The sequence below is a fragment of the Ruditapes philippinarum genome, unplaced genomic scaffold (assembly GCF_026571515.1).
Source record: "Ruditapes philippinarum isolate M1 unplaced genomic scaffold, ASM2657151v2 ctg4407_1_1_1_1, whole genome shotgun sequence".
In the NCBI taxonomy this organism is placed as follows: domain Eukaryota; kingdom Metazoa; phylum Mollusca; class Bivalvia; order Venerida; family Veneridae; genus Ruditapes; species Ruditapes philippinarum.
In genome coordinates this window covers 19,572-31,321 of record NW_026852923.1, presented here as the reverse complement: position 1 = coordinate 31,321, position 11,750 = coordinate 19,572, and the positions used below count along the sequence as shown (strand labels likewise).

Here is an 11,750-nt window from a genome sequence, read left to right as displayed (position 1 = left end):
ATTGCCAAGTTAGGTGAGATTGCAAAAAAAAGTAATTACAAAGTTATATGATATTGCCAAGCTAGGTGAGAGTGCAAAAAAAATGTAATTACAAAGTTTGATGATATTGCAAGGTTAGGTGAGATTGCAAAACAAAAATGTTATTTAAAGGTTTATGATATTGCCAAGTTAGGTGAGATTGCAAAAAAAACATGTAATTACAAAGTTATATATGATATTGCCAAGTCAGGTGAGATTGCAAAAAAATATATATACAAAGTTAGGTGATATTGCCAAGTTAGGTTAAATTGCAAATTCATGTGACTGTTTTGTGGTAAAGTTTGAAGTAATTGACAGGTTAAGTTTGATTGCCAAGTTATGTGATTGAAAAGTTAGAAATAATTGCCAAAGTATGGTTTAATTGCCATATAAGGTATGATTGCCAAGTATAAAGATTTGATTTATGACAGTCGGATCAGATTGTCAAGTTTGATTTGAGTGCCCAGTAAGCTGTTATTGCCAAGTTTAAGTGTGGTTGCCAAGTATTGAGATGTGATTTTTGATAGATCAGATTGTCAAGTTAAATTTGAATGCAAAGTTATATTCATATGAAATTGAATAGAATAATAAAGTATAATCTGCATAAAAACATTATTCCAATGTAAATATAAGTTATATTCTAGAATCCAATTAAATAAAAAATTGTTAATGTAAAAAGTTTTTGCCAATTAAGACTCAGTGATTCTAGTGCAATTGGCAATTTTTATGACATTGTCATATCCCATGTGATTGCCAAGTTCATTCATGTAATGCCAATGTAAGTGTCAGGGAATAATATCCCCATAGGATACTTAATTACCATCTATATTATACAGTCATGATAAACATAATTTAGAAATAAATTTAGGGGGCATCATTTGCAAAAATACAAATAACAGAATTCTGTGATATAACTGTAATTATAAGAAACAACACTTAGAAATATTATTTGAAAAAAAAAAAATATTATATAAATACATCATCATGAAAATATTTCTCTTTTTTTATATTAATATTTCTTATAATTGGAGTCCTAACAGTTTTATAATTAATCTAAAAATGATATTTTACATTAATTTTATACAATTATTAATATTTTTACTTATAGTTCATTTCTATGCATATTTTTTTAATGAGCTTGAAGTTTCTTTAGCTACTAAATCAGTACTAATGAAATTTGAGCTTAATTAAGGCCCCCGCTGACTGAGATGGCGGCCTTTAAAAAAAAAACAAAAAAAAACAAACAAACCCAAGTACTCATAACCTTTGACCACGTTAATCCCTCTTTTTTTCTACTTCTTTCATTTTTGTTATTCATAAGAAAATATTTCTTAATCATTCTTTTCTTTTCTTCTTTTTGACCTAAATTTTGGACAACCATTGTAAAATGCACTATAAGTGTCTGTGAAAGAAAAGTGAAAATTATTTCTAAATCTACTGATGCCATGTGAGGTCATATATGTATGACCTTGAATTTGATTATTGCTAAAAAGTCTTTCTGAAAACAGTGTATTTAATAGTTAGGACAGAATTTAAATTAAACCTTAAACCCTAATGGAACAAAAACTGAAACCAGTATAAAGATCAGCCCAGTGGGTGGGGAGTCCAAGGGCTGGTCAAGTTGATTATCATCAGTTTCTTAATAGCTGTATGTTTAAAACAAAAGAAGATCTGAACATCTTAATTAAGTCAGATTAAGGGATGGTTGTCCCTCAATTAAGGGAGAAACCCCATCCCAACTACAGGCGTTCGGCACATTTGCCATGCCAATAATAATTTGTCCATTATTGGCCTGGCAAATGTGCTGAACACCTGTGACCCCAACACTACCTTAATATATAATGTCATAGCAAATACTAATATGCTATTATATATTTAAATCAAAATTCATGCCTCAAAATGAAACAAGGTTAAAAATTTAAGACAATATTTATATAATTATACATGAATTTAAATAAACACCTGTTTTCGGATCAAAGAAAATCAGCTTCTGCACATGTCTATTGAAAAGGAAATATTGTCCTATCCCATAAACCTGAGTAGACAATTACCTAATTTTGGTGGATTAGTGACAGAATGAATGTAACTCCCATGTAGTAGTATACAGTGATATGCCACTTATGAGCCAAGCCCTTGTGAATTAAATACCTGTTTATTTTTATAGTGTTATTGACCTTGGCAAGACAGATTATTATAATCTACCAATGCACACACCCACACATACACAGAAGTAAAGTGCAGTAATACGAAACCTTGACCGATTTTCACCCCACGAATTGATTTTACTCCCTAAAATTATTCCCCTGATTAACTTGTTAACAATGGTAACTTAGGCTTGCCCCTTGAGGAAGTTATGGATTAAATGCAAAAATGCTGTACCTAAATCTAATAAAAAACTCAAGTTAGGACACTGATGCACTGAACTCTCTAATAGTGGACCTACCCTTTTTACACTCCGCAAGCATTCCATATGTTTAAGCATTCTATTACATATGAGTTTCTATTTCCGTGAGTCACATCTCACTTTGTAACAAACAGTGGTAAAAAAAATAAAACAAAACAAAAAACAGGAGAAATACACGGAAACCCTTTTTTACCAATCTACTTGTTACAAATCATGATTTGAGCCGAGACACGACAAAACCAATATAATGGGTTTGCGATCAGCATGGATCCAGACCAGCCTGCGCATCCACGCAGTCTGATCAGGATCCATGCTGTTCGCTATCAGTTTCTCTACTTACTATAGGGTTTGTAAGTGAACAGCATGGACCCTGATCTGGTCTGGATCAATGCTTGTCACAAACCCATTATGTTGGTTTTTTTCATGACGCGGCTCATTTATTTATAAATTATCAACATCCTGTTAAAAAAAAAAATCATTTTTTAGTCAAAAATACTTTGCAAATATAGATTAAAATTTGAATTAAATGTAAAAAGAAATAACATTGATGATAAAATCCTCTACAGCATTAAACTTTCAAGGGACAGCCTACATATCCAGGCTTTCTAGTCAGCTTTAGTATTTTGACCCCCATCATGCTTCAATCTTAAATGGACTTATCTATGTTTCAATCTGGACTGAACCATTCATCAAGTGTTAGGATTTTTTAAACCACTGTCCAGGCAATTATTTTCTGCTGACTGTATACTGGGAACAGTCCAATTAAATGCAGCACATATTAAGTGGTTGCTGATCTTGGTCTGCACTTTTGCAGACTCAATGTTTTAAACTACTCACACCAGTTTACAAACCATCCTGATGTTTGAGGTGTGTTCTCTCCTTTTCTTGATTTAATTGTTGATTTTACTAATATTATTGTTAATTTGGCATTAAACGTTTGAGTCATCAAATATGGCACCACTATAGAACCAGACTGACTTTCTCATCTGTACACAGTCTGTCTGTCGTCTGCTAAAATTTGACAATTTATCTCCCTTAGAATACTAATGGATTGTTCCAAATTCAAGGAAGGGCAAGTGCATTGTTTAAATTCAGCAGGGGTAGGGGTTAGAACGAGGTATAAACAAACATCATTCTTGTTAACCAGAAAAACTCCTCCTTTATCTACATCAACTTGTTGATACATACATGACTGTGAAGTTTAATGTTACTCACAGAAAAAAAATATACCAGATGTACTCTCACTCTCTTAAAAGTACATCATGAGTCAGCATTATTTTTGTTGGTGTAGGAGAAAAATCAAAAGGTCACATGACATAGTCACATGGTATGTACTTCCAGGATGAACTTAAAAATAATAAACTTAAATAATAAGATTTATTATGATTTGAAAAATGTTCATAGAGAGTGAATAGTTAAGGTGTGAATTTTTTTTAATAGCCTATGCTATCAGTAAGAGACATGTCAGCCTAGATATTTATGCAGACTGACCAAACTGCTCTATTCTGTTGACTGACCAACTTCAAATTTTCTTCTTAATAAACCTTCAAAAATGATAATGAACAATTAAAAAAAAAAACGTAGGTAATTCAGAAGGATAAGGATTAAACATACATGTGAACTCTCCCTATTTAAGCGGGGAGACTCCCTCTTTCTCCTGTCAAATTTTTAAATATTTTTCTTAGAATAAAGGGTGTTTTAAAAATATTTAGAAATCTCCCTCTTTTTCATTTCAAAATTTCCTTCTATGTCAATTGTCAATTAAAAAATATCCCTCTTTTTGTAAGTAAATTAATTAAGTAAATAAGTAAATTCTACCTATTGAACATTGAAAAAAGTTCACATGTTACTTTAGCTTGGATAAGGTGCTTCATTGGCATGAATTTCATGTCTGACAGTTTAACATTATTTTAAGCAATAATAATGTCAGTACTACATAAAAATATCAATACCACATAGTTGTTTTCAAAAATCTTTTCGACACTGACAAAAAATGTCTCTCTTCTTTTTAGCAAGTTCAATTCTGGATTGGTTTGATATTCCCCTTCTTTGAAATAAACAAAAAAAACCTAAACAAAATGCAATGTCATAAACTGTTTTTGTGGTGAGAGGTTAAAAGAACATAATAAACAAAATGCATCAAAAAAAGTTACTTTTGCGTGAGGTTAAATAAAGACAACAATAATAACAATAAGATGCAATCTTATCAGACTTGTTGACTTTGTAACCAAATCATTTAAGAATCAGAGTCATTATCAACAATTTAAACTGATAAATGAGTCCCACTGTTTTCCGAAACGTAGTTGTTTTTCTTTAAACAATGCCTTTATTTTGCTGAAAACAAACAAAGCCTTGGATAAGATAGGGATACTTTTACACTTCAGACATTTAATCAACAGATTTTATCGCCAAAAAAAGGTGTAAATAGGTGCACTCAATAATTTGATATGTTGATGTCTTGATTTGTAGACCCCCATGGAGTACTATCTTAAAAAAAGAGACTTCTTTGACCCCAAATGTGTTTTTTATACAAAAAATAACCTCATGCAGTAAAAACAAAACTAAATGTTAAAAAAAGGAAGAAAAAATGAGCCCCTCCCCACAGGCCCCTCCCCCTAAAAAAACAAACAACAACAACAACAAAAACAAAACAAGCAAGAAAACTGTTATAAGCATAAAGCAACCACAAATAATAATAATAACAACACCAAAAAAAAGAAAATCATTATCATAAATGTAACAATTAAAAAAGCAACTGTTTAATGCAACAAAATTTTGAGATAGTATTAAATTAAATTTAAGGCAAATAAAATCCCACAGATAATTAACTTTGTTAAGTTCTTAAGTTTAAATACAATTCTTTAAAAAGAAAAGACCCCTACCTCCTCAATCCCCACACCCCCACATGAAAAAAAAATAGGGAAAAAAAAAACCAACAATAAACAAGATTAGAAATTGCAAAGAAAAGATATAAACAAAAAACATGAAGATATTTAAAAATGAACAAGTTTAGCACAAAAACAAAGGAAGGTGTGTGGTACAATTATAGGTACAGGTTGGGGTCAGATAGGTATCACATCTTTCTATGGGTGAATTGAAAAAATAATCCACTGATAAAATCTAAATCTGTGTTAAACCACAACATTTAGTTTGTCCTGAATTTTAAATGGTTTTCTAAAACCTATTTTGCGGCTCTCTTTGCTATCATACATTTAAAGTAAATTGATCTATTGTATTTCACAATATTTAATATAAAAAACAACAGAAATGTTTCTTAAAAGATATTTTATTAGAAAATAATATTGACAAAGTTCTAAGTGATTTAGTATGGACAATAATAGGTTTGACTATAATATCATATTATTATATGTTATATATAGATATGTCATGTCTGATCATGTTTCTATCAACAACAACATCCATATATAATTCTTTAGTTATTTGTTGTCATGAATAATATTAAATATCATCAACATGATTATTTATGGTATAAATGACCTTGTTATAAATACTAAAGTAAATCTTGGTAACTATATTATTTGTTTTGAGATCAGTAAGATTGTAAGAGAAGACTATATATTGATTTTTATAAATGATAAGCAAAAAATCTTTATCATTTAAAAAAAATTAAAAAGAAATAAATTTGGAATAAAAAAACATGGGAACCAGTCTTAAAATTAAGCATCTGATTGGTTACTTTTACACTTTTTTTTTAAACAGACCAATGAAATGCTTCAATTTTTAGACTGGTTTCAGCAACATTTCTTACTTATCTGAAATACAAATCTTTAAATTTTCATAAATTATTTAATGACAAATATATTATGGTTGTTTTACAAAACATTTTTCAGATGGAAGTGGAATATCTATTTATAAAATTTCAATATATTTAAAAAAAATGCATTACAATGTACATTGCAATGATAGTTCTAAATTCAAATTCAAACCTAGACAAGTCTTTAAAACAAGACTATGACTAATGGGGCAAAGGAATCTCATAGTTTATATAAAGATATACAAAGTATCTAACAATGTATCAAACAAAGTATCAAACATTTACATTATAATGATAAAAATTTTATGTAAATTAATTAATACATGTACTATGCATCTTAATCATTTTATTCTGCTGACCGGTGACCGTTTATTTGAGTGGACATTTTTACTGGACCTATGATTAACGCATTTGGTATTTATGTTATGTGCTACCTGTATTAAAACATCCAATATTATGTTAATGCTTATTTATTCGTGATATATAACAAATTTATCTGTATGTAATTATATACTGGTATATCAAACAGAAAGCCCCGGTCATTTACTTTATTGATTTACAGGCCAAAAAGAAATTTTTATCTGCCATATGTCTATATATGAGTCATCGTGACAAATAAAAATCCAGCTACCCTATTTATATTAAAGGGTACTTTTATAATCTTATCTAACATCAATTATTTGTCAAATACAAACTGACCACAAAAATGCTACCAATGACTCAGGTTTTATTGTAGCAAATATTTTAACAGATTCTCTCTCACAAGAAAAAATTATACTCCTTTCTCAGGTACAATTGTTGAAAGTTAACAAGTTTTTGGATTCTTTTATGTGAGGAAGCTATCCAGCAATCCTCTGTTCTATACAGGTACCTGTTTGCACTTGAAATAATGCACAGAGGTGCACCCGAGGTCTAACCTCCACCAGTAAAGCTGGAAAACTCCTATGACCTATACTGTGTTAGTGCAACATAACACTAAACCAGGGAAAAAAAGAATACATGTATATTAAAGACATTTTGTCTTCCATTCTTAGACTATTTTGTAAGAATTTTTGAAATGCTTTGTGTATATCACAAACTGTAACATGTACAAATCATGTATATATAATATTATATATTCTGAGGAAAATATATGAGAGACAGAAAAACTTCCTTTATATTATACTTATGACCAGTATGTAAGTTTGGAATCTATAATAGAAATATGAATTATGGAAAAAATGTTTAAAAAGTAGCAAATCAGTGCCATTTTTGCTTATTTTATTTTTAGAAAGGTAAAAGAAACATTGCATTATAGAACTTCGAAGAAGCCATAAATAATAAACTCTAAAAAATAATCATATGTGTGGTATAAATATATAATTTGGAAATAATTTGATGATGAAAACGATTTAACTGCAATATGCATTCAACAGATCTGTATACTTTGTTTCTATTGATATTTCTTTGTTCTTATCTCTATAAATTGACTAATTATCTTTGGTTACATCACTATCAATTGACTAAGTTTTTTTTGTACATGTCTTTGTAAATGCATTGACTAACTTTTTTTGTTCACAACTGGTATAAATTGAGAAATATCTGAGTCAATCACTAACTTCACTTTGATAATATCTATATAAATTGACTTAAATTTCATTTTGAAAGTTGACTTATATTTCTTTGTTCATATCTCTATAAATTTACTACATTCTTTTAGTTCACATTTAGAAATTTATTAAATTATCTTCTTTTTTCTATTTTCATGACTTGAAATTGACTAACTTTTACATTGTTCCTCTTTGTTCACATGTCTTTAAATTGACTAACTTTTCTTTGTCTGCAGCTTTTATATACTTCTTTGTTTATAACTCTTTAAACTGACATACTTTTCTTTTGTTCACAACACTATAAATTGTTTATCTGACATGATTTCCTTACCTTTTCATTCTGTATTAAACATCTCTTTAACTCTATATAGGTAAACCACAAAAATGTGGAATAATTAGGGTTAGGAATTTTCATGATTTAGTAACCTTGAGATATTTTCATGACATTATAGCCTTGATCTATAGACTACCTGTATCTAACTGTATCATATTTACATCTGTAGAAATTGCTGATATTTTGGAGGTTTGATATAAAATATATTGGGTTTCTTCTTTTTGTTGGTTTTGCATCTTCTGGGGGTAAAATTTCTTGTTATTTTATTGGTGAATTTTGTGTTTGTCTTTTTACAGTGAATTTTTTTTTTGTTTGCCCCTTCTAGGAAAAAATTCTTGTCTTGCACCTGACAAAGGTGAATTTGGTGGGATTTTCATATAATAAAAGGTTTTATATAGTGAATTTTGATTTTGTCTTTTTTTTAGGGAAAACATTTTTGCCTTTTTTACAAGTAAATTTTGTTTTTGTCTCCTTTTGCCTTTTTATCAAATGAATGAATTTCTGTTGGTCAATTTTATAAGTATCTTGTAAAGTGTTCTTTTGGAGGCAACTGGTCAGTTTTAAATAATGGTCATAGGTTCCCTTCTATCTACAATATTATTTCTGGCATCAGCAGCTGTCAGAACATTCATAAATACAATTTTAACATTCTATAAGCTAGTTTGATTCCTTCATTTTCTTAAAGAATTTGCTTCATTCAAGAATCATACCAATAGTGGCAATGGGCTGATGAATTGATGTATGCTACATTTGCCCCTCGGTCTGTTAATCTAAAGGTTTACAACATTACTTTAGCCTTTGTTTTCATGCATTTCTTCTCAACAGAATATTTATGATATATTTTCAGGACAGAATCCATTGTTCAAGTGCCAGTTCCAGTCAAGCCAATCGCAGGGAGTTCCAGTCTGTTATCACTGGGACCCAGTCTGTCAATGTCTGCTGCAGCCCGGCTTCATCCACCTAGACACAGTCTATCTTCACATACAGCGACAAGTGCAATATTGGGACACAGTCTACATGTTGGTGATACCATGACAACTAGAGCTCCCATAGCAACAAGAAATCACTTAGTTACAAGTTGCCCAGTCAAACTGTATCCATGGAAACCAAATATGTACCTTGTGTAAAAAATGATAATACTACAATATTATTTATTTATTTATATTTTTGTTGCCATAGCTACTTGTTAATTTTTTTTTAAAGAAATGGCATTGACCTTTGACACAACAAAGGTGACAATGGATAAACTAGCAAAACGTATTGTTTTGCAACTATTTAATATTGCAAAAAATGATAAGCCAGAGTTAGAAAAGAGAGAAAGCACTGTAATTACAGGGAAACTCCTTTTGTTTTTTCCCTTTAAAAATAATCCTACAACCTCTGTTTTTCTTACAGGAAATTAGGTAAATACAGAGAAGTTTGATCTATAGAAAAGTTAACTTTCTTGGTATTTGAATATAGCACAACCTCTGAAAAGCAACACCCTTTGGGTTGCATTTTAGAGGGGTTGCTGTTTAAAGTGTAGTATGAAAGTCTTAATTTACAGAAGAAAAAAATACAGTTGTTGTCAAGAGGACTGCTCTGCAGAGGTTACACTGTAAGTTAAATTGCTGCACTTGTTGGGCTGTGCACTTGAACTTTTGAAATCTGTTCCCATTACATATCATAAAGTTTTTTTTTTCTAATTTTGACTACAGAATGGCATGACTGTATAAAATAATATTCTTACTCTTTTTATTGACAGAATGTGAAATTATTTTGTCTTAAGCATTGAATAGAAAGGCTAGTGCTATGCTATTTCTCAGATTATCTTCATCTGTACATAAAGTTAGTCATAAGCTCCTAATTGTAAATACATGTAAATATATTTATTTTTATTTTGCAATTTGTTAATGTTTTTAATTAAAACAAATATTCCATTACAATTTTCATTGTGTATTAATATAACCCAGTCATTTACATTCCATCAAATACCATTTCATTTTTTGTTAATCATGTCTCTTATTTATTTGAATACCAAGAGAACACTTATGTGTAATTTCCTAAATTTTATTTAAATTATGTAACCATCCCAGACTGGTGAAGTATGATATAGATTCTCCAGAACTTTGCAAATGTGTTTTTTGTTTCTACCTTATCCCGGTTACAAACTTTTAAGTTCAACTTGGTAAATATAGTATATTTGTAATAGATGTTAACTTGAACACCAGCAAAATGTTGGGTTTTCCCCATCTTATCAAGGGTACATATAAACTTGGTGAATATATTGGTAATAGGTTGCTTGTATTCTGATAGTCCCTGCAATATACCATCCAGATGTTTACTTGAGTTCTGGCAAATGTGGCTTTTTCCCATCTGATCAAACTTTTACAATTACAACTTGGTGAATATAGCCCTAATAAATATTATCTGTAATTAGCAAATGTGGGTTTTTCCCATCTTTCTCGATGTTATAACTTATCGTTATAGCTGCAAGGTGCACTAACATGGTCACATTGTTATTATTATCATTATATTAAAGAAGTTGTAACTGTATTAAAGGTTTTTTTTATGATAACCAGGGAGTAGATAGGAAAACCCACATTTGCTGAGTTCTGGAATATATCTGTCAGTACAATATGTAGACCACTCTGTTGAGAATGGTATAAAAAAGTGCACCAAGAACCTATATCAAATGTACTCTTGGATCATATCATTTTTTTAAATTTCCAACCAAATACATGTCGATCTTTTTTGAGAGAACACCACTCTTCATGAGTAGCATTTTATAACACATTTCATTCAGTTTGTATTTACTATTACTATATTGTTACATTTCCCTTTTGAAATGTTTTCTTTCTTTTGGTGCAATTGCTTTCTTTGTATTAATTTTTTTTGTTTTAAATAAAGTTGAAAGTTGAAAATGTCTTGTTTTTCATTGTTGATCTTTTGTCATGTGAAGTATAACAGAATAGATGTGGTTGCTGACTTCAAACTACTGCCCCTCCAGCGATACTTCTTATGTTGCTTGGATTTTAAGTCATACATGTAATAGCACTTTTATGGTCATATGGTGATTTTCAAGTTTTCCAGGTGACGGATTATCTCAGATGGGCCTCTTTGCATGATTTCTGACAAAAACAGGCACCTCAGCAGAACCTACAATCATCTGTAAACTAGCTAGATTATTCTTAGCTTCCTCACATAAAAGGCTCCAAAGTATCTCAGGTAGTGAGTGATTCAAAGTCAACAAGCATAGCTATCAAACCAACAGCATTGAGGGGCCAGTGGTTCAAAGTCGTCAACTGTAAGCTTTGAACCCACAGTAGTGTCCGGGGCAAGTGGTTCAAATTTATCAACCTTAACCACTCAGTCACAGAGACCAATTAATTACCCCTTTGTGTATTATTTTCAGAAACAGACAGGAAGAAAGCAAAATAGAACCACTGACCTTCAAACTAATTGAATAGTTTCATGCAATGATGAATTTTTGGTTTTGATAAATTAAGGCATGAACCTTGTATTATCTATTTATCTTTGTGCTTAAAGTTGGCCAAGTGGTTAAGGTGTCTGCCTCTCAACTCTAGGATCATGGTTTCAAAATCATTAAGGGTCACAACACAATTAGGCATGAACACAGTTCAAGCAATT

At 30.3% G+C, this 11,750-nt stretch overlaps 1 protein-coding gene across 1 annotated transcript in view; it reads left to right on the top strand.

Moving 5' to 3' along the window:
• LOC132728282 (protein big brother-like) overlaps nucleotides 1–9,317 on the top strand; it is a 67,481-nt gene extending 58,164 nt beyond the window's left edge. Inside the window, exon 7 of the mRNA XM_060713908.1 lies at nucleotides 8,968–9,317. Coding sequence (XP_060569891.1) covers nucleotides 8,968–9,247 — 280 coding nt within the window. The 3' untranslated portion in view covers nucleotides 9,248–9,317. The remainder of the gene's footprint in view (nucleotides 1–8,967) is intronic.
• Nucleotides 9,318–11,750: the final 2,433 nt, after the last annotated feature.